Source organism: Oncorhynchus keta, chromosome 10, assembly GCF_023373465.1.
Source record: "Oncorhynchus keta strain PuntledgeMale-10-30-2019 chromosome 10, Oket_V2, whole genome shotgun sequence".
Lineage (NCBI taxonomy): Eukaryota > Metazoa > Chordata > Actinopteri > Salmoniformes > Salmonidae > Oncorhynchus > Oncorhynchus keta.
The window spans coordinates 12,012,305-12,035,283 of record NC_068430.1 but is presented as its reverse complement, the minus strand read 5'-3'; the positions used below and the strand labels follow the sequence as shown (position 1 = coordinate 12,035,283).

General features: G+C 45.0%; 1 protein-coding gene across 2 annotated transcripts in view; it reads left to right on the top strand.

Annotated features, from left to right (window-relative positions):
• arhgef3 (Rho guanine nucleotide exchange factor (GEF) 3) overlaps positions 1 to 22,979 on the top strand; it is a 166,109-nt gene that overhangs the window by 34,085 nt on the left and 109,045 nt on the right. The window contains exon 1 of one of the 2 annotated variants that reach the window (XM_052526493.1): positions 1,496 to 1,848. The exons of the other annotated variant lie outside the window; for it this stretch is intronic. Coding sequence (XP_052382453.1) covers positions 1,816 to 1,848 — 33 coding nt within the window. The 5' untranslated portion in view covers positions 1,496 to 1,815. Of the gene's footprint in view, positions 1 to 1,495; positions 1,849 to 22,979 lie in introns of those variants that run through there. 2 annotated transcript variants of the gene reach the window in all.

The following is a 22,979-nucleotide window of genomic DNA, read 5'->3' as shown; positions in this document are numbered from 1 at the left end:
GGATTGAAGCATTTAAAATATATAAATATAATTCTAATTCTAATGAAAGTAGAATATCGATCAACACAAGAACGTTTTCAACTTATGAAATATAAAACAAATGACTGAAATCAAACATTTTGGATGGAAGCGTAAAGTAACAGTAGGTCAATGCGGCGACATCATTAATGCTAATTACAGTCGGGGTTATTCAAATAGAACTTGTACCGCCACTTCTGTGGCTCAGTTGGTAGAGCATGGCGCTTGTAACGCCAGGGTAGTGGGTTCGATTCCCGGGACCACCCATACGTAGAATGTATGCACACATGACTGTAAGTCGCTTTGGATAAAAGCGTCAGCTAAATGGCATATATTATTATTATTATTTATTATTATTCAAAGTGGATGAAACTGCACCTTCAGGGGCACATTTCAGACATGTATTTTATAACGTGAGTTATTGTCAGATGATTACTACTGTACTTGCTGCGTGGTGTCACCCTCAATGTGTCTTGCTGCAGCAAGCAGTTTTTTTGAGAAAGTCACTCTTTATTGCTCCAAACTGCAGGCTATAAATCAGCTATACATGTTCTTGTTTCATCTTGTCTCAAGATGGTTTATGTAATCCAAACGTACTTAAAGTAATACACTATTACACGGGGCATGTTTTTAGGGCATACTTTCTTTATTAAAGTTAAAGGTATAGTCTCAACCACTGGCATCTTGAGGACTTCAGTCTTAGCTATCTGTTATGGTGTCGTCGTCGTCGTCCCGTCCCCCCACCTCCCACCACCACCATTCAGGAAATACAGGAAATGCTTCCAGGAAGTTGTGACTCACAGTAGCGTCTTAAATTCCTGTTAGTTTCCTGTTAGCTTTCTGTTCTCACAAGCAACACTCTGTTAGGTGAACAACATCCTGTCATACACCTACTGTACTGTAGGCAGTTAACTAAATACTTTACCATCTACTGCACAGTTGTTTCTTTCCCAAATATGGGCAATGTTGTTATCAGGTTATCTGTGTCACCAGGGCTGGAATGACGAGTGATTGAAAAAAACATTTATTGATTCCCATAGGGGAAATACATTGGATTTGATATGGAGTAAGATGATCACATTGAATGTGATGGTAAACATTGGTTTGCAGGCTATAAAAGTATTTCACACTGTCACACATTTCCAACAGCATGGATTTTTTTTCAGTGGAAATAAAGCTTTTAAGGCATGTAGTACTGCCAGTTCTTTATTGACCTCAGTAATGGGTGTGAGAAGTGGGCCACAGAACCTAATGGTCATGAGGAGAGGGCAATAGCACTGCATCCCTAATATTGCTCTCTTTATTTGTGGCCAGAGACTGCATTGTCTGTTTGTCTGAGGTAGCAGGGGTAGAGGTAGCAGGGGTAGAGGTAGCAGGGCACAAGGGTGGGCGGTGCACTAACTTTTCGGACGAGAAGAAGAAAAAAACTGTGTGGTCTGTCGGCCTTTGTGACTCGTCAGGCTCGATATAGCATCAGCTCAGTTACTCTTCTCACTACATCCTGTTGTGAAGCAGCGCGACTCGGCCTCGTCTGGCTGTCGCTCATGCATGGGGCTCTCTCTCTATCACACACTCAAACAGACACAGGCACATACACACCTCTGTGGACCCTGTGTGTGAAGAGAAAGCTGGATGTGAGACCCTTGTTTCCTGGGCTAGCAGAGGAACAGACTAGATCTGAGTCTGTGTGACCTGGGCTATCTGAAGAACAGGCTGGATCTGGGCTAGCAGTGGCCCTCAGTGGGAAAGGAAACCGTTAACGTGACTCTGGGGAACAAACCGGCTCAGGGGTCCCTCATGATGGGGTGTTGTCTGTTTGTGCATCAGAAGGTGAGTAAGAGGAGAGGTCTTATAAGTACCAACCCTGCTCTGGAGGATAGTTATAGTGAGAGTCCTACCAACCCTGCTCTGGAGGATAGTTATAGTGAGAGTCCTACCAACCCTGCTCTGGAGGATAGTTATAGTGAGAGTCCTACCAACCCTGCTCTGGAGGATAGTTATAGTGAGAGTCCTACCAACCCTGCTCTGGAGGATAGTTATAGTGAGAGTCCTACCAACCCTGCTCTGGAGGATAGTTATAGTGAGAGTCCTACCAACCCTGCTCTGGAGGATAGTTATAGTGAGAGTCCTACCAACCCTGCTCTGGAGGATAGTTATAGTGAGAGTCCTACCAACCCTGCTCTGGAGGATAGTTATAGTGAGAATCCTACCAACCCTGCTCTGGAGGATAGTTATAGTGAGAGTCCTACCAACCCTGCTCTGGAGGATAGTTATAGTGAGAGTCCTACCAACCCTGCTCTGGAGGATAGTTATAGTGAGAGTCCTACCAACCCTGCTCTGGAGGATAGTTATAGTGAGAGTCCTACCAACCCTGCTCTGGAGGATAGTTATAGTGAGAGTCCTACCAACCCTGCTCTGGAGGATAGTTATAGTGAGAATCCTACCAGCCCTGAAATTACCATGTATTTTATATTTATCTGTTTCAGCCTGCATTACAAGTTAAGTGATAGTTGAATTGCATAACCTGTTGGAAGCCAATAATCAGGCAATGTTAGTAGTACTTTATCCTGCTTAGCTAAGGGAATGCATAAACTGCCACAATAATTATTGTCTCAAGGTATAATATTCTTTATTACATTTTGAACATCATCTGTAATGTTCTATTAGTAGGTTATGCAAAACAAATGTTTACATGGTCCGATCACACACTACTTACTACCTTTTAGGACAGACCTGTCACATATTAGTGAGATGAACATGTCTTCACAACATCCTCTGGTCTGGAGGAAACAGAGGTAGTTTCACTGTATAGTCAAACAGAGAGCTAGTCACCATCTGTTGTGTCCCCATGCACTCAATGATCTGTGTGTGTGTGTGTGTGTGTGTGTGTGTGTGTGTGTGTGTGTGTGTGTGTGTGTGTGTGTGTGTGTGTGTGTGTGTGTGTGTGTGTGTGTGTGTGTGTGTGTGTGTGTGTGTGTGTGCGTGCGCGCGCGGGGGGACTCGTCACCTGTCACTCTTTACACAAAGTGTTTCATGTTCTCTGGATCGGCTGCACCTGCTGTGCCTCTAGAGCAAAGACTTGCCTTAATGTGAACTAGGCTGAGTGAAGCCTTAATGTGAACTAGGCTGAGTGAAGCCTTAATGTGAACTAGGCTGAGTGAAGCCTTAATGTGAACTAGGCTGAGTGAAGCCTTAATGTGAACTAGGCTGAGTGAAGCCTTAATGTGAACTAGGCTGAGTGAAGCCTTAATGTGAACTAGGCTGAGTGAAGCCTTAATGTGAACTAGGCTGAGTGAAGCCTTAATGTGAACTAGGCTGAGTGAAGCCTTAATGTGAACTACGCTGAGTGAAGCCTTAATGTGAACTAGGCTGAGTGAAGCCTTAATGTGAACTAGGCTGAGTGAAGCCTTAATGTGAACTAGGCTGAGTGAAGCCTTAATGTGAACTAGGCTGAGTGAATATAAACTAGTGAAACGTTTTGACACTGAGTTAACATGTTCTTTAGGTATGATTCTTTCCAGGGGAAGAAAATGGTTTATTTATACCTGGTGTTGGTCTACGAGATGGGGGCTGGGGGTTGTAGGGCTTGTTGCACTGGAAAAGGGCAGGGGGTTGGTGATGGAAAAGGGCAGGGGGTTGGTGATGGAAAAGGGCAGGGGGTTGGTGATGGAAAAGGGCAGGGGGTTGGTGATGGAAAAGGGCAGGGGGTTGGTGATGGAAAAGGGCAGGGGGTTGGTGATGGAAAAGGGCAGGGGTTGGTGATGGAAAAGGGAAGGGGGTTGGTGATGGAGAAGGGAAGGGAGTTGGTGATGGGGAAGGGGGTGATGGAGAAGGGAAGGGGTTGGTGATGGAGGAGGGCAGGGGGTTGGTGATGGAGAAGGGAAGGGAAGGGGGTGATGGAGAAGGGAAGGGGGTTGGTGATGGGAAGTGGGTTGGTGAGGGAAAAGGGCAGGGGGTTGGTGATGGAAAAGGGCAGGGGGTTGGTGATGGAAAAGGGCAGGGGTTGGTGATGGAAAAGGGCAGGGGGTTGGTGATGGAAAAGGGCAGGGGGTTGGTGATGGAGAAGGGAAGGGAGTTGGTGATGGAGAAGGGAAGGGGGAAGGGGGTGATGGAGAAGGGAAGGGGGTTGGTGATGGAGGAGGGCAGGGGGTTGGTGATGGAGAAGGGAAGGGAAGGGGGTGATGGAGAAGGGAAGGGGGTTGGTGATGGAAAAGGGCAGGGGGTTGGTGATGGAAAAGGGCAGGGGTTGGTGATGGAAAAGGGCAGGGGGTTGGTGATGGAGAAGGGCAGGGGGTTGGTGATGGAAAAGGGCAGGGGGTTGGTGATGGAGAAGGGAAGGGAGTTGGTGATGGAGAAGGGAAGGGAAGGGGGTGATGGAGAAGGGAAGGGGGTTGGTGATGGAGGAGGGCAGGGGGTTGATGATGGAGAAGGGAAGGGAAGGAGGTGATGGAGAAGGGAAGGGGGTTGGTGATGGAGAAGGGAAGGGGTGATGGAGAAGGGAAGGGGTTGGTAATGGAGGAGGGCAGGGGTTGGTGATGGAGAATGGAAGGGGGTGATGGAGAAGGGAAGGGGTTGGTGATGGAGAAGGGAAGGGGGTGATGGAGAAGGGAAGGGGTTGGTGATGGAGGAGGGCAGGGGTTGGTGATGGAGAAGGGAAGGGAAGGGGTGATGGAGAAGGGAAGGGAAGGGGTGATGGAGAAGGGAAGGGGGTTGGTGATGGAGGAGGGCAGGGGGTTGGTGATGGAGAAGGGAAGGGGTGATGGAGAAGGGAAGGGGGTTGGTGATGGAGAAGGGAAGGGGTGATGGAGAAGGGAAGGGGTTGGTGATGGAGGAGGGCAGGGGGTTGGTGATGGAGAAGGGAAGGGAAGGGGTGATGGAGAAGGGAAGGGGGTTGGTGATGGAGAAGGGAAGGGAAGGGGGTGATGGAGAAGGGCAGGGGGTTGGTGATAGAGAAGGGTAGGGGGTTGGTGATAGAGAAGGGAAGGGGGTTGGTGATAGAGAAGGGTAGGGGGTTGGTGGTGGAGAAGGGCAGGGGGATGGTGATGAAGAAGGGAATGGGGTTGGTGATGGGGAAGGGAAGGGGTTGGTGATAGAGAAGGGTAGGGGGTTGGTGGTGGAGAAGGGCAGGGGGATGGTGATGGAGAAGGGAATGGGGTTGGTGATGGGGAAGGGAAGGGGTTGGTGATGGAGAAGGGAAGGGGTTGGTAATGGAGAAGAGAAGGGGGTTGGTGATGGAGAAGGGAAGGGGGTTGGTGATGGAGAAGGGTAGGGGGTTGGTGATGGAGAAGGGCAGGGGGATGGTGATGGAGAAGAGAAGGGGGTTGGTGATGGAGAAGAGAAGGGGGTTGGTGATGGAGAAGGAAAGGGAAGGGGGTTGGTAATTGAGAAGAGAAGGGGGTTGGTGACGGAGAAGGGAAGGGGGTTGGTGATGGAGAAGGGAAGGGGGTTGGTGAATGGAGAAAGGAAGGGGGTTGGTGATGGAGTAGGGAAGGGGTTGGTGATGGAGAAAGGAAGGGGTTTGGTGATGGAGAAGGGAAGGGAAGGGGGTTGGTGATGGAGAAGGGCAGGGGGATGGTGATGGAGAAGAGAAGGGGGATGGTGATGGAGAAGAGAAGTGAAGGGGGATGGTGATGGAGAAGAGAAGTGGGTTGGTGATGGAGAATGGGGTGGTGATGGAAATGATGAAAAGGGGTGATGCTGCTGAGTTGTTGACTCCAGGCTTCATCGTACTATCCATGTCAGAATGTCTCTGCAAACTAACTGTATATATATCAATATCTTCAATATAGATCTGTCACTCTAATGTTAATGAAGAAATGTTCATTGTAAGATAAAGCACTGTAAAGTTTCACTATCAATTGGAAGTGAATCTTTCAGTTCCGTGAACTATGACTGGTTTCCTTTCAGACGAACCAGTTGTGTTTCTCTGAATGCTTAATAAGATTTCAAATAACGATGACTTAGAGTAGTCAGTTTACCGGAAAACGTTATCTCCAGAAACTATGGTAGAACTAAAGGGCGCCAGTCATATCCTGTTAAGAAACGTTTTTTCATCATGTGTAACATACATTCTCACTCATCATTATTCACGATCCATTCAGGACTATCTGTAACCATGGTAGCGTCCATATTAATGTAGAAGTGTTTAGAAACAAATTCTATTCTTATTTACAATAAAAGTGACTCCAATATTAAATCCATTTCTATTGGGCACAAAATAATCTGAAACACAACCAAAACAAACAGCAAATGCATCCAACAAGTTTGTGTGATCACAAGCTTAATGTAATCATTGCGCACTAGGAACATGGGACCAAATTCTACATTTTGACTACTTTAATACACATGAAATTGTCCCAATTCTTTTGGTCCCCTAAAATGGGGGACTATGTACAAAAAGTGCTGTCATTTTTTACTGAACTACCCTCGTAGTCATTGTATCATTGTGGTCCTTCTGTAGCTCAGTTGGTAGAGCATGGCGCTTGTAACGCCAGGGTAGTGGGTTCGTTCCCCGGGACCACCCATACATAGAATGTATGCACACATGACTGTAAGTCGCTTTGGATAAAAGCGTCTGCTAAATGGCATATATATTATTATATTATTTCAAATCCAAAGTGCTGGAGTACAGAGCCAAAACAACAAAATGATCCCGGGCCCAATACTTTTGGAGCTCACTGTAAGTGTTTAGATACGTCTGTGCTACCAAGACTATTTGCATAAGGCTTCCCATACAGTATGTAACACGCTCCAAACAACACACCTGTCTGCGTTGTGCTCCATGTTCCCCATTGTTCAGCTCGAGAAGATCCGTTGGAGTGTGTTGTGATGTTCTGTTTAAAGTAGGAAGGATGTGTCATTGTTGTGTTCAGCTCAGCTCCAGACAATGTGTGTGCGTCTGTGGAGACGTTGTGGAGACAATACACAAGCTTTTCGGAGAGATTTTTGTGAGGACAAACTCCGTTGTTTCAGGCCAAATATACATCAGTTGTACAACCTGAGTGTGTACCGTGTTGCACTGAGTTCACATACATAATTCATCTTTCTCTCTGTGCTTCCTGTGTTCCATTACATACATTGTTCAACTGCTCTCCCTGACCTCAGAGAAGCCCTGGTAGGCAAGCTGGAGAACACTTGTTGTCATGGAAATTAAACTGTTATAGGGCAACAATAATAACACACTACAGCCTGTGGAGAATACAATGCCAAGTAGAAGGAAACAGCGGATGGAATCCATTTAGACTAACTGCTGCTCGGCCCGTAAATATAGCAGCCTAGTTTATCTACTCAAATGGTTGGGGAAGAGCCAACTATTAAGTGCACCAGTGATTGGCTTACTGTATGCTGGATTTCTGTTAGCCTGAGGCACATGGATGTTTCATTCCTATCGAAACTCTGAATCGGAGAATGAAAAATATAGGAATAGGCTGTACCTCTTCTTCTCACTGGCCTCATAGCCTCCATATAGAAAGAGGCTTTACCTCTTCTTCTCACTGGTATCATAGCCTCCATATAGAAAGAGGCTTTACCTCTTCTTCTCACTGGCCTCATAGCCTCCATATAGAAAGAGGCTTTACCTCTTCTTCTCACTGGTATCATAGCCTCCATATAGAAAGAGGCTTTACCTCTTCTTCTCACTGGCCTCATAGCCTCCATATAGAAAGAGGCTGTACCTCTTCTTCTCACTGGCCTCATAGCCTCCATATAGAAAGAGGCTTTACCTCTTCTTCTCACTGGCCTCATAGCCTCCATATAGAAAGAGGCTGTACCTCTACTTCTCACTGGCCTCATAGCCTCCATATAGAAAGAGGCTGTACCTCTTCTTCTCACTGGTATCATAGCCTCCATATAGAAAGAGTCTTTACCTCTTCTTCTCACTGGTATCATAGCCTCCATATAGAAAGAGGCTTTACCTCTTCTTCTCACTGGTATCATAGCCTCCATATAGAAAGAGGCTGTACCTCTTCTTCTCACTGGTATCATAGCCTCCATATAGAAAGAGGCTGTACCTCTTCTTCTCACTGGCCTCATAGCCTCCATATAGAAAGAGGCTTTACCTCTTCTTCTCACTGGCCTCATAGCCTCCATATAGAAAGAGGCTTTACCTCTTCTTCTCACTGGCCTCATAGCCTCCATATAGAAAGAGGCTTTACCTCTTCTTCTCACTGGTATCATAGCCTCCATATAGAAAGAGGCTGTACCTCTTCTTCTCACTGGCCTCATAGCCTCCATATAGAAAGAGGCTTTACCTCTTCTTCTCACTGGCCTCATAGCCTCCATATAGAAAGAGGCTTTACCTCTTCTTCTCACTGGCCTCATAGCCTCCATATAGAAAGAGGCTTTACCTCTTCTTCTCACTGGCCTCATAGCCTCCATATAGAAAGAGGCTGTACCTCTTCTTCTCACTGGTATCATAGCCTCCATATAGAAAGAGGCTGTACCTCTTCTTCTCACTGGCCTCATAGCCTCCATATAGAAAGAGGCTTTACCTCTTCTTCTCACTGGCCTCATAGCCTCCATATAGAAAGAGGCTTTACCTCTTCTTCTCACTGGCCTCATAGCCTCCATATAGAAAGAGGCTTTACCTCTTCTTCTCACTGGTATCATAGCCTCCATATAGAAAGAGGCTGTACCTCTTCTTCTCACTGGTATCATAGCCTCCATATAGAAAGAGGCTTTACCTCTTCTTCTCACTGGTATCATAGCCTCCATATAGAAAGAGGCTTTACCTCTTCTTCTCACTGGTATCATAGCCTCCATATAGAAAGAGGCTTTACCTCTTCTTCTCACTGGTATCATAGCCTCCATATAGAAAGAGGCTTTACCTCTTCTTCTCACTGGTATCATAGCCTCCATATAGAAAGAGGCTTTACCTCTTCTTCTCACTGGCCTCATAGCCTCCATATAGAAAGAGGCTTTACCTCTTCTTCTCACTGGTATCATAGCCTCCATATAGAAAGAGGCTTTACCTCTTCTTCTCACTGGTATCATAGCCTCCATATAGAAAGAGGCTGTACCTCTTCTTCTCACTGGTATCATAGCCTCCATATAGAAAGAGGCTTTACCTCTTCTTCTCACTGGTATCATAGCCTCCATATAGAAAGAGGCTTTACCTCTTCTTCTCACTGGTATCATAGCCTCCATATAGAAAGAGGCTTTACCTCTTCTTCTCACTGGTATCATAGCCTCCATATAGAAAGAGGCTTTACCTCTTCTTCTCACTGGTATCATAGCCTCCATATAGAAAGAGGCTTTACCTCTTCTTCTCACTGGCCTCATAGCCTCCATATAGAAAGAGGCTTTACCTCTTCTTCTCACTGGTATCATAGCCTCCATATAGAAAGAGGCTGTACCTCTTCTTCTCACTGGCCTCATAGCCTCCATATAGAAAGAGGCTGTACCTCTTCTTCTCACTGGCCTCATAGCCTCCATATAGAAAGAGGCTTTACCTCTTCTTCTCACTGGTATCATAGCCTCCATATAGAAAGAGGCTTTACCTCTTCTTCTCACTGGTATCATAGCCTCCATATAGAAAGAGGCTTTACCTCTTCTTCTCACTGGTATCATAGCCTCCATATAGAAAGAGGCTTTACCTCTTCTTCTCACTGGCCTCATAGCCTCCATATAGAAAGAGGCTTTACCTCTTCTTCTCACTGGTATCATAGCCTCCATATAGAAAGAGGCTGTACCTCTTCTTCTCACTGGCCTCATAGCCTCCATATAGAAAGAGGCTTTACCTCTTCTTCTCACTGGCCTCATAGCCTCCATATAGAAAGAGGCTTTACCTCTTCTTCTCACTGGTATCATAGCCTCCATATAGAAAGAGGCTTTACCTCTTCTTCTCACTGGTATCATAGCCTCCATATAGAAAGAGGCTTTACCTCTTCTTCTCACTGGTATCATAGCCTCCATATAGAAAGAGGCTTTACCTCTTCTTCTCACTGGTATCATAGCCTCCATATAGAAAGAGGCTTTACCTCTTCTTCTCACTGGCCTCATAGCCTCCATATAGAAAGAGGCTTTACCTCTTCTTCTCACTGGTATCATAGCCTCCATATAGAAAGAGGCTTTACCTCTTCTTCTCACTGGTATCATAGCCTCCATATAGAAAGAGGCTGTACCTCTTCTTCTCACTGGTATCATAGCCTCCATATAGAAAGAGGCTTTACCTCTTCTTCTCACTGGTATCATAGCCTCCATATAGAAAGAGGCTTTACCTCTTCTTCTCACTGGTATCATAGCCTCCATATAGAAAGAGGCTTTACCTCTTCTTCTCACTGGTATCATAGCCTCCATATAGAAAGAGGCTTTACCTCTTCTTCTCACTGGTATCATAGCCTCCATATAGAAAGAGGCTTTACCTCTTCTTCTCACTGGCCTCATAGCCTCCATATAGAAAGAGGCTTTACCTCTTCTTCTCACTGGTATCATAGCCTCCATATAGAAAGAGGCTGTACCTCTTCTTCTCACTGGCCTCATAGCCTCCATATAGAAAGAGGCTTTACCTCTTCTTCTCACTGGCCTCATAGCCTCCATATAGAAAGAGGCTTTACCTCTTCTTCTCACTGGTATCATAGCCTCCATATAGAAAGAGGCTTTACCTCTTCTTCTCACTGGTATCATAGCCTCCATATAGAAAGAGGCTTTACCTCTTCTTCTCACTGGTATCATAGCCTCCATATAGAAAGAGGCTTTACCTCTTCTTCTCACTGGCCTCATAGCCTCCATATAGACAGAGGCTTTACCTCTTCTTCTCACTGGTATCATAGCCTCCATATAGAAAGAGGCTGTACCTCTTCTTCTCACTGGCCTCATAGCCTCCATATAGAAAGAGGCTTTACCTCTTCTTCTCACTGGCCTCATAGCCTCCATATAGAAAGAGGCTTTACCTCTTCTTCTCACTGGTATCATAGCCTCCATATAGAAAGAGGCTGTACCTCTTCTTCTCACTGGCCTCATAGCCTCCATATAGAAAGAGGCTTTACCTCTTCTTCTCACTGGTATCATAGCCTCCATATAGAAAGAGGCTGTACCTCTTCTTCTCACTGGCCTCATAGCCTCCATATAGAAAGAGGCTTTACCTCTTCTTCTCACTGGCCTCATAGCCTCCATATAGAAAGAGGCTGTACCTCTTCTTCTCACTGGCCTCATAGCCTCCATATAGAAAGAGGCTGTACCTCTTCTTCTCACTGGCCTCATAGCCTCCATATAGAAAGAGGCTGTACCTCTTCTTCTCACTGGCCTCATAGCCTCCATATAGAAAGAGGCTGTACCTCTTCTTCTCACTGGCCTCATAGCCTCCATATAGAAAGAGGCTGTACCTCTTCTTCTCACTGGCCTCATAGCCTCCATATAGAAAGAGGCTGTACCTCTTCTTCTCACTGGCCTCATAGCCTCCATATAGAAAGAGGCTGTACCTCTTCTTCTCACTGGCCTCATAGCCTCCATATAGAAAGAGGCTGTACCTCTTCTTCTCACTGGCCTCATAGCCTCCATATAGAAAGAGGCTGTACCTCTTCTTCTCACTGGCCTCATAGCCTCCATATAGAAAGAGGCTGTACCTCTTCTTCTCACTGGCCTCATAGCCTCCATATAGAAAGAGGCTGTACCTCTTCTTCTCACTGGCCTCATAGCCTCCATATAGAAAGAGGCTGTACCTCTTCTTCTCACTGGCCTCATAGCCTCCATATAGAAAGAGGCTGTACCTCTTCTTCTCACTGGCCTCATAGCCTCCATATAGAAAGAGGCTTTACCTCTTCTTCTCACTGGCCTCATAGCCTCCATATAGAAAGAGGCTTTACCTCTTCTTCTCACTGGCCTCATAGCCTCCATATAGAAAGAGGCTTTACCTCTTCTTCTCACTGGCCTCATAGCCTCCATATAGAAAGAGGCTTTACCTCTTCTTCTCACTGGTATCATAGCCTCCATATAGAAAGAGGCTTTACCTCTTCTTCTCACTGGCCTCATAGCCTCCATATAGAAAGAGGCTGTACCTCTTCTTCTCACTGGCCTCATAGCCTCCATATAGAAAGAGGCTGTACCTCTTCTTCTCACTGGCCTCATAGCCTCCATATAGAAAGAGGCTGTACCTCTTCTTCTCACTGGCCTCATAGCCTCCATATAGAAAGAGGCTTTACCTCTTCTTCTCACTGGCCTCATAGCCTCCATATAGAAAGAGGCTTTACCTCTTCTTCTCACTGGTATCATAGCCTCCATATAGAAAGAGGCTGTACCTCTTCTTCTCACTGGCCTCATAGCCTCCATATAGAAAGAGGCTTTACCTCTTCTTCTCACTGGTATCATAGCCTCCATATAGAAAGAGGCTGTACCTCTTCTTCTCACTGGTATCATAGCCTCCATATAGAAAGAGGCTTTACCTCTTCTTCTCACTGGCCTCATAGCCTCCATATAGAAAGAGGCTTTACCTCTTCTTCTCACTGGTATCATAGCCTCCATATAGAAAGAGGCTGTACCTCTTCTTCTCACTGGTATCATAGCCTCCATATAGAAAGAGGCTTTACCTCTTCTTCTCACTGGTATCATAGCCTCCATATAGAAAGAGGCTTTACCTCTTCTTCTCACTGGCCTCATAGCCTCCATATAGAAAGAGGCTTTACCTCTTCTTCTCACTGGTATCATAGCCTCCATATAGAAAGAGGCTGTACCTCTTCTTCTCACTGGTATCATAGCCTCCATATAGAAAGAGGCTTTACCTCTTCTTCTCACTGGCCTCATAGCCTCCATATAGAAAGAGGCTTTACCTCTTCTTCTCACTGGCCTCATAGCCTCCATATAGAAAGAGGCTTTACCTCTTCTTCTCACTGGTATCATAGCCTCCATATAGAAAGAGGCTTTACCTCTTCTTCTCACTGGCCTCATAGCCTCCATATAGAAAGAGGCTTTACCTCTTCTTCTCACTGGTATCATAGCCTCCATATAGAAAGAGGCTGTACCTCTTCTTCTCACTGGTATCATAGCCTCCATATAGAAAGAGGCTTTACCTCTTCTTCTCACTGGTATCATAGCCTCCATATAGAAAGAGGCTTTACCTCTTCTTCTCACTGGCCTCATAGCCTCCATATAGAAAGAGGCTTTACCTCTTCTTCTCACTGGTATCATAGCCTCCATATAGAAAGAGGCTGTACCTCTTCTTCTCACTGGTATCATAGCCTCCATATAGAAAGAGGCTGTACCTCTTCTTCTCACTGGTATCATAGCCTCCATATAGAAAGAGGCTGTACCTCTTCTTCTCACTGGCCTCATAGCCTCCATATAGAAAGAGGCTTTACCTCTTCTTCTCACTGGTATCATAGCCTCCATATAGAAAGAGGCTTTACCTCTTCTTCTCACTGGTATCATAGCCTCCATATAGAAAGAGGCTTTACCTCTTCTTCTCACTGGCCTCATAGCCTCCATATAGAAAGAGGCTTTACCTCTTCTTCTCACTGGCCTCATAGCCTCCATATAGAAAGAGGCTTTACCTCTTCTTCTCACTGGCCTCATAGCCTCCATATAGAAAGAGGCTTTACCTCTTCTTCTCACTGGTATCATAGCCTCCATATAGAAAGAGGCTTTACCTCTTCTTCTCACTGGTATCATAGCCTCCATATAGAAAGAGGCTTTACCTCTTCTTCTCACTGGCCTCATAGCCTCCATATAGAAAGAGGCTTTACCTCTTCTTCTCACTGGCCTCATAGCCTCCATATAGAAAGAGGCTTTACCTCTTCTTCTCACTGGCCTCATAGCCTCCATATAGAAAGAGGCTTTACCTCTTCTTCTCACTGGTATCATAGCCTCCATATAGAAAGAGGCTTTACCTCTTCTTCTCACTGGCCTCATAGCCTCCATATAGAAAGAGGCTTTACCTCTTCTTCTCACTGGCCTCATAGCCTCCATATAGAAAGAGGCTTTACCTCTTCTTCTCACTGGTATCATAGCCTCCATATAGAAAGAGGCTTTACCTCTTCTTCTCACTGGTATCATAGCCTCCATATAGAAAGAGGCTTTACCTCTTCTTCTCACTGGCCTCATAGCCTCCATATAGAAAGAGGCTTTACCTCTTCTTCTCACTGGTATCATAGCCTCCATATACAAAGAGGCTTTACCTCTTCTTCTCACTGGTATCATAGCCTCCATATAGAAAGAGGCTTTACCTCTTCTTCTCACTGGTATCATAGCCTCCATATAGAAAGAGGCTTTACCTCTTCTTCTCACTGGCCTCATAGCCTCCATATAGAAAGAGGCTTCACCTCTTCTTCTCACTGGTATCATAGCCTCCATATAGAAAGAGGCTGTACCTCTTCTTCTCACTGGTATCATAGCCTCCATATAGAAAGAGGCTTTACCTCTTCTTCTCACTGGCCTCATAGCCTCCATATAGAAAGAGGCTTTACCTCTTCTTCTCACTGGCCTCATAGCCTCCATATAGAAAGAGGCTTTACCTCTTCTTCTCACTGGTATCATAGCCTCCATATAGAAAGAGGCTGTACCTCTTCTTCTCACTGGCCTCATAGCCTCCATATAGAAAGAGGCTGTACCTCTTCTTCTCACTGGCCTCATAGCCTCCATATAGAAAGAGGCTGTACCTCTTCTTCTCACTGGCCTCATAGCCTCCATATAGAAAGAGGCTGTACCTCTTCTTCTCACTGGTATCATAGCCTCCATATAGAAAGAGGCTGTACCTCTTCTTCTCACTGGCCTCATAGCCTCCATATAGAAAGAGGCTGTACCTCTTCTTCTCACTGGCCTCATAGCCTCCATATAGAAATAGGCTGTACCTCTTCTTCTCACTGGTATCATAGCCTCCATATAGAAAGAGGCTGTACCTCTTCTTCTCACTGGCCTCATAGCCTCCATATAGAAAGAGGCTGTACCTCTTCTTCTCACTGGCCTCATAGCCTCCATATAGAAAGAGGCTGTACCTCTTCTTCTCACTGGTATCATAGCCTCCATATAGAAAGAGGCTGTACCTCTTCTTCTCACTGGTCTCATAGCCTCCATATAGAAAGAGGCTGTACCTCTTCTTCTCACTGGCATCATAGCCTCCATATAGAAAGAGGCTGTACCTCTTCTTCTCACTGGTATCATAGCCTCCATATAGAAAGAGGCTTTACCTCTTCTTCTCACTGGTATCATAGCCTCCATATAGAAAGAGGCTTTACCTCTTCTTCTCACTGGTATCATAGCCTCCATATAGAAAGAGGCTTTACCTCTTCTTCTCACTGGTATCATAGCCTCCATATAGAAAGAGGCTTTACCTCTTCTTCTCACTGGTATCATAGCCTCCATATAGAAAGAGGCTTTACCTCTTCTTCTCACTGGCCTCATAGCCTCCATATAGAAAGAGGCTTTACCTCTTCTTCTCACTGGTATCATAGCCTCCATATAGAAAGAGGCTTTACCTCTTCTTCTCACTGGTATCATAGCCTCCATATAGAAAGAGGCTTTACCTCTTCTTCTCACTGGCCTCATAGCCTCCATATAGAAAGAGGCTTTACCTCTTCTTCTCACTGGCCTCATAGCCTCCATATAGAAAGAGGCTTTACCTCTTCTTCTCACTGGTATCATAGCCTCCATATAGAAAGAGGCTGTACCTCTTCTTCTCACTGGTATCATAGCCTCCATATAGAAAGAGGCTGTACCTCTTCTTCTCACTGGCCTCATAGCCTCCATATAGAAAGAGGCTGTACCTCTTCTTCTCACTGGCCTCATAGCCTCCATATAGAAAGAGGCTGTACCTCTTCTTCTCACTGGTATCATAGCCTCCATATAGAAAGAGGCTGTACCTCTTCTTCTCACTGGCCTCATAGCCTCCATATAGAAAGAGGCTGTACCTCTTCTTCTCACTGGCCTCATAGCCTCCATATAGAAAGAGGCTGTACCTCTTCTTCTCACTGGTATCATAGCCTCCATATAGAAAGAGGCTGTACCTCTTCTTCTCACTGGCCTCATAGCCTCCATATAGAAAGAGGCTGTACCTCTTCTTCTCACTGGCCTCATAGCCTCCATATAGAAAGAGGCTGTACCTCTTCTTCTCACTGGTATCATAGCCTCCATATAGAAAGAGGCTGTACCTCTTCTTCTCACTGGTATCATAGCCTCCATATAGAAAGAGGCTTTACCTCTTCTTCTCACTGGTATCATAGCCTCCATATAGAAAGAGGCTTTACCTCTTCTTCTCACTGGTATCATAGCCTCCATATAGAAAGAGGCTTTACCTCTTCTTCTCACTGGTATCATAGCCTCCATATAGAAAGAGACTTTACCTCTTCTTCTCACTGGTATCATAGCCTCCATATAGAAAGAGGCTTTACCTCTTCTTCTCACTGGTATCATAGCCTCCATATAGAAAGAGGCTTTACCTCTTCTTCTCACTGGCCTCATAGCCTCCATATAGAAAGAGGCTGTACCTCTTCTTCTCACTGGTATCATAGCCTCCATATAGAAAGAGGCTTTACCTCTTCTTCTCACTGGTATCATAGCCTCCATATAGAAATAGGCTTTACCTCTTCTTCTCACTGGCCTCATAGCCTCCATATAGAAAGAGGCTGTAACTCTTCTTCTCACTGGTATCATAGCCTCCATATAGAAAGAGGCTTTACCTCTTCTTCTCACTGGTATCATAGCCTCCATATAGAAAGAGGCTTTACCTCTTCTTCTCACTGGTATCATAGCCTCCATATAGAAAGAGGCTTTACCTCTTCTTCTCACTGGTATCATAGCCTCCATATAGAAAGAGGCTTTACCTCTTCTTCTCACTGGCCTCATAGCCTCCATATAGAAAGAGGCTGTACCTCTTCTACTCACTGGCCTTATAGCCTCCATATAGAAAGGTGCTTTACCTCTTCTTCTCACTGGTATCATAGCCTCCATATAGAAAGAGGCTTTACCTCTTCTTCTCACTGGTATCATAGCCTCCATATAGAAAGAGGCTTTACCTCTTCTTCTCACTGGCCTCATAGCCTCCATATAGAAAGAGGCTGTACCTCTTCTTCTCACTGGCCTCATAGCCTCCATATAGAAAGAGGCTTTACCTCTTCTTCTCACTGGTATCAAAGCCTCCATATAGAAAGAGGCTTTACCTCTTCTTCTCACTGGCCTCATAGCCTCCATATAGAAAGAGGCTGTACCTCTTCTTCTCACTGGCATCATAGCCTCCATATAGAAAGAGGCTTTACCTCTTCTTCTCACTGGTATCAAAGCCTCCATATAGAAAGAGGCTTTACCTCTTCTTCTCACTGGTATCATAGCCTCCATATAGAAAGAGGCTTTACCTCTTCTTCTCACTGGTATCAAAGCCTCCATATAGAAAGAGGCTTTACCTCTTCTTCTCACTGGTATCATAGCCTCCATATAGAAAGAGGCTTTACCTCTTCTTCTCACTGGCCTCATAGCCTCCATATAGAAAGAGGCTGTACCTCTTCTTCTCACTGGTATCATAGCCTCCATATAGAAAGAGGCTTTACCTCTTCTTCTCACTGGCCTCATAGCCTCCATATAGAAAGAGGCTTTACCTCTTCTTCTCACTGGTATCATAGCCTCCATATAGAAAGAGGCTGTACCTCTTCTTCTCACTGGCCTCATAGCCTCCATATAGAAAGAGGCTTTACCTCTTCTTCTCACTGGCCTCATAGCCTCCATATAGAAAGAGGCTTTACCTCTTCTTCTCACTGGTATCATAGCCTCCATATAGAAAGAGGCTTTACCTCTTCTTCTCACTGGCCTCATAGCCTCCATATAGAAAGAGGCTTTACCTCTTCTTCTCACTGGTATCAAAGCCTCCATATAGAAAGAGGCTTTACCTCTTCTTCTCACTGGTATCATAGCCTCCATATAGAAAGAGGCTTTACCTCTTCTTCTCACTGGCCTCATAGCCTCCATATAGAAAGAGGCTTTACCTCTTCTTCTCACTGGCCTCATAGCCTCCATATAGAAAGAGGCTTTACCTCTTCTTCTCACTGGTATCATAGCCTCCATATAGAAAGAGGCTTTACCTCTTCTTCTCACTGGCCTCATAGCCTCCATATAGAAAGAGGCTTTACCTCTTCTTCTCACTGGCCTCATAGCCTCCATATAGAAAGAGGCTTTACCTCTTCTTCTCACTGGCCTCATAGCCTCCATATAGAAAGAGGCTTTACCTCTTCTTCTCACTGGTATCATAGCCTCCATATAGAAAGAGGCTTTACCTCTTCTTCTCACTGGTATCATAGCCTCCATATAGAAAGAGGCTTTACCTCTTCTTCTCACTGGCCTCATAGCCTCCATATAGAAAGAGGCTTTACCTCTTCTTCTCACTGGTATCATAGCCTCCATATAGAAAGAGGCTTTACCTCTTCTTCTCACTGGTATCATAGCCTCCATATAGAAAGAGGCTTTACCTCTTCTTCTCACTGGTATCATAGCCTCCATATAGAAAGAGGCTTTACCTCTTCTTCTCACTGGTATCATAGCCTCCATATAGAAAGAGGCTTTACCTCTTCTTCTCACTGGCCTCATAGCCTCCATATAGAAAGAGGCTTTACCTCTTCTTCTCACTGGTATCATAGCCTCCATATAGAAAGAGGCTTTACCTCTTCTTCTCACTGGTATCATAGCCTCCATATAGAAAGAGGCTGTACCTCTTCTTCTCACTGGCCTCATAGCCTCCATATAGAAAGAGGCTTTACCTCTTCTTCTCACTGGTATCATAGCCTCCATATAGAAAGAGGCTTTACCTCTTCTTCTCACTGGCCTCATAGCCTCCATATAGAAAGAGGCTTTACCTCTTCTTCTCACTGGTATCATAGCCTCCATATAGAAAGAGGCTTTACCTCTTCTTCTCACTGGTATCATAGCCTCCATATAGAAAGAGGCTTTACCTCTTCTTCTCACTGGTATCATAGCCTCCATATAGAAAGAGGCTTTACCTCTTCTTCTCACTGGCCTCATAGCCTCCATATAGAAAGAGGCTTTACCTCTTCTTCTCACTGGTATCATAGTCTCCATATAGAAAGAGGCTTTACCTCTTCTTCTCACTGGTATCATAGCCTCCATATAGAAAGAGGCTTTACCTCTTCTTCTCACTGGTATCATAGCCTCCATATAGAAAGAGGCTTTACCTCTTCTTCTCACTGGTATCATAGCCTCCATATAGAAAGAGGCTTTACCTCTTCTTCTCACTGGCCTCATAGCCTCCATATAGAAAGAGGCTTTACCTCTTCTTCTCACTGGTATCATAGCCTCCATATAGAAAGAGGCTTTACCTCTTCTTCTCACTGGTATCATAGCCTCCATATAGAAAGAGGCTTTACCTCTTCTTCTCACTGGCCTCATAGCCTCCATATAGAAAGAGGCTTTACCTCTTCTTCTCACTGGTATCATAGCCTCCATATAGAAAGAGGCTGTACCTCTTCTTCTCACTGGCCTCATAGCCTCCATATAGAAAGAGGCTTTACCTCTTCTTCTCACTGGTATCATAGCCTCCATATAGAAAGAGGCTTTACCTCTTCTTCTCACTGGTATCATAGCCTCCATATAGAAAGAGGCTTTACCTCTTCTTCTCACTGGCCTCATAGCCTCCATATAGAAAGAGGCTTTACCTCTTCTTCTCACTGGCCTCATAGCCTCCATATAGAAAGAGGCTTTACCTCTTCTTCTCACTGGTATCATAGCCTCCATATAGAAAGAGGCTTTACCTCTTCTTCTCACTGGTATCATAGCCTCCATATAGAAAGAGGCTTTACCTCTTCTTCTCACTGGTATCATAGCCTCCATATAGAAAGAGGCTTTACCTCTTCTTCTCACTGGCCTCATAGCCTCCATATAGAAAGAGGCTTTACCTCTTCTTCTCACTGGTATCATAGCCTCCATATAGAAAGAGGCTTTACCTCTTCTTCTCACTGGCCTCATAGCCTCCATATAGAAAGAGGCTTTACCTCTTCTTCTCACTGGTATCATAGCCTCCATATAGAAAGAGGCTTTACCTCTTCTTCTCACTGGCCTCATAGCCTCCATATAGAAAGAGGCTTTACCTCTTCTTCTCACTGGTATCATAGCCTCCATATAGAAAGAGGCTTTACCTCTTCTTCTCACTGGCCTCATAGCCTCCATATAGAAAGAGGCTTTACCTCTTCTTCTCACTGGCCTCATAGCCTCCATATAGAAAGAGGCTGTACCTCTTCTTCTCACTGGCCTCATAGCCTCCATATAGAAAGAGGCTGTACCTCTTCTTCTCACTGGCCTCATAGCCTCCATATAGAAAGAGGCTTTACCTCTTCTTCTCACTGGTATCAAAGCCTCCATATAGAAAGAGGCTTTACCTCTTCTTCTCACTGGCCTCATAGCCTCCATATAGAAAGAGGCTGTACCTCTTCTTCTCACTGGCATCATAGCCTCCATATAGAAAGAGGCTTTACCTCTTCTTCTCACTGGTATCAAAGCCTCCATATAGAAAGAGGCTTTACCTCTTCTTCTCACTGGCCTCATAGCCTCCATATAGAAAGAGGCTTTACCTCTTCTTCTCACTGGCCTCATAGCCTCCATATAGAAAGAGGCTTTACCTCTTCTTCTCACTGGTATCATAGCCTCCATATAGAAAGAGGCTTTACCTCTTCTTCTCACTGGCCTCATAGCCTCCATATAGAAAGAGGCTTTACCTCTTCTTCTCACTGGCCTCATAGCCTCCATATAGAAAGAGGCTCTACCTCTTCTTCTCACTGGCCTCATAGCCTCCATATAGAAAGAGGCTTTACCTCTTCTTCTCACTGGTATCATAGCTCTCCATATAGAAAGAGGCTTTACCTCTTCTTCTCACTGGTATCATAGCCTCCATATAGAAAGAGGCTTTACCTCTTCTTCTCACTGGCCTCATAGCCTCCATATAGAAAGAGGCTTTACCTCTTCTTCTCACTGGTATCATAGCCTCCATATAGAAAGAGGCTGTACCTCTTCTTCTCACTGGTATCATAGCCTCCATATAGAAAGAGGCTTTACCTCTTCTTCTCACTGGCCTCATAGCCTCCATATAGAAAGAGGCTTTACCTCTTCTTCTCACTGGTATCATAGCCTCCATATAGAAAGAGGCTGTACCTCTTCTTCTCACTGGCCTCATAGCCTCCATATAGAAAGAGGCTTTACCTCTTCTTCTCACTGGTATCATAGCCTCCATATAGAAAGAGGCTGTACCTCTTCTTCTCACTGGCCTCATAGCCTCCATATAGAAAGAGGCTGTACCTCTTCTTCTCACTGGTATCATAGCCTCCATATAGAAAGAGGCTGTACCTCTTCTTCTCACTGGCCTCATAGCCTCCATATAGAAAGAGGCTGTACCTCTTCTTCTCACTGGCCTCATAGCCTCCATATAGAAAGAGGCTTTACCTCTTCTTCTCACTGGTATCATAGCCTCCATATAGAAAGAGACTGTACCTCTTCTTCTCACTGGCCTCATAGCCTCCATATAGAAAGAGGCTGTACCTCTTCTTCTCACTGGCATCATAGCCTCCATATAGAAAGAGGCTTTACCTCTTCTTCTCACTGGTATCATTGCCTCCATATAGAAAGAGGCTGTACCTCTTCTTCTCACTGGCCTCATAGCCTCCATATAGAAAGAGGCTTTACCTCTTCTTCTCACTGGCCTCATAGCCTCCATATAGAAAGAGGCTTTACCTCTTCTTCTCACTGGTATCATAGCCTCCATATAGAAAGAGGCTTTACCTCTTCTTCTCACTGGCCTCATAGCCTCCATATAGAAAGAGGCTTTACCTCTTCTTCTCACTGGCCTCATAGCCTCCATATAGAAAGAGGCTTTACCTCTTCTTCTCACTGGCCTCATAGCCTCCATATAGAAAGAGGCTTTACCTCTTCTTCTCACTGGTATCATAGCCTCCATATAGAAAGAGGCTTTACCTCTTCTTCTCACTGGTATCATAGCCTCCATATAGAAAGAGGCTTTACCTCTTCTTCTCACTGGCCTCATAGCCTCCATATAGAAAGAGGCTTTACCTCTTCTTCTCACTGGTATCATAGCCTCCATATAGAAAGAGGCTTTACCTCTTCTTCTCACTGGTATCATAGCCTCCATATAGAAAGAGGCTTTACCTCTTCTTCTCACTGGTATCATAGCCTCCATATAGAAAGAGGCTTTACCTCTTCTTCTCACTGGTATCATAGCCTCCATATAGAAAGAGGCTTTACCTCTTCTTCTCACTGGCCTCATAGCCTCCATATAGAAAGAGGCTTTACCTCTTCTTCTCACTGGTATCATAGCCTCCATATAGAAAGAGGCTTTACCTCTTCTTCTCACTGGTATCATAGCCTCCATATAGAAAGAGGCTTTACCTCTTCTTCTCACTGGCCTCATAGCCTCCATATAGAAAGAGGCTTTACCTCTTCTTCTCACTGGTATCATAGCCTCCATATAGAAAGAGGCTGTACCTCTTCTTCTCACTGGCCTCATAGCCTCCATATAGAAAGAGGCTTTACCTCTTCTTCTCACTGGTATCATAGCCTCCATATAGAAAGAGGCTTTACCTCTTCTTCTCACTGGTATCATAGCCTCCATATAGAAAGAGGCTTTACCTCTTCTTCTCACTGGTATCATAGCCTCCATATAGAAAGAGGCTTTACCTCTTCTTCTCACTGGCCTCATAGCCTCCATATAGAAAGAGGCTTTACCTCTTCTTCTCACTGGTATCATAGCCTCCATATAGAAAGAGGCTTTACCTCTTCTTCTCACTGGTATCATAGCCTCCATATAGAAAGAGGCTTTACCTCTTCTTCTCACTGGTATCATAGCCTCCATATAGAAAGAGGCTTTACCTCTTCTTCTCACTGGTATCATAGCCTCCATATAGAAAGAGGCTTTACCTCTTCTTCTCACTGGCCTCATAGCCTCCATATAGAAAGAGGCTTTACCTCTTCTTCTCACTGGTATCATAGCCTCCATATAGAAAGAGGCTTTACCTCTTCTTCTCACTGGTATCATA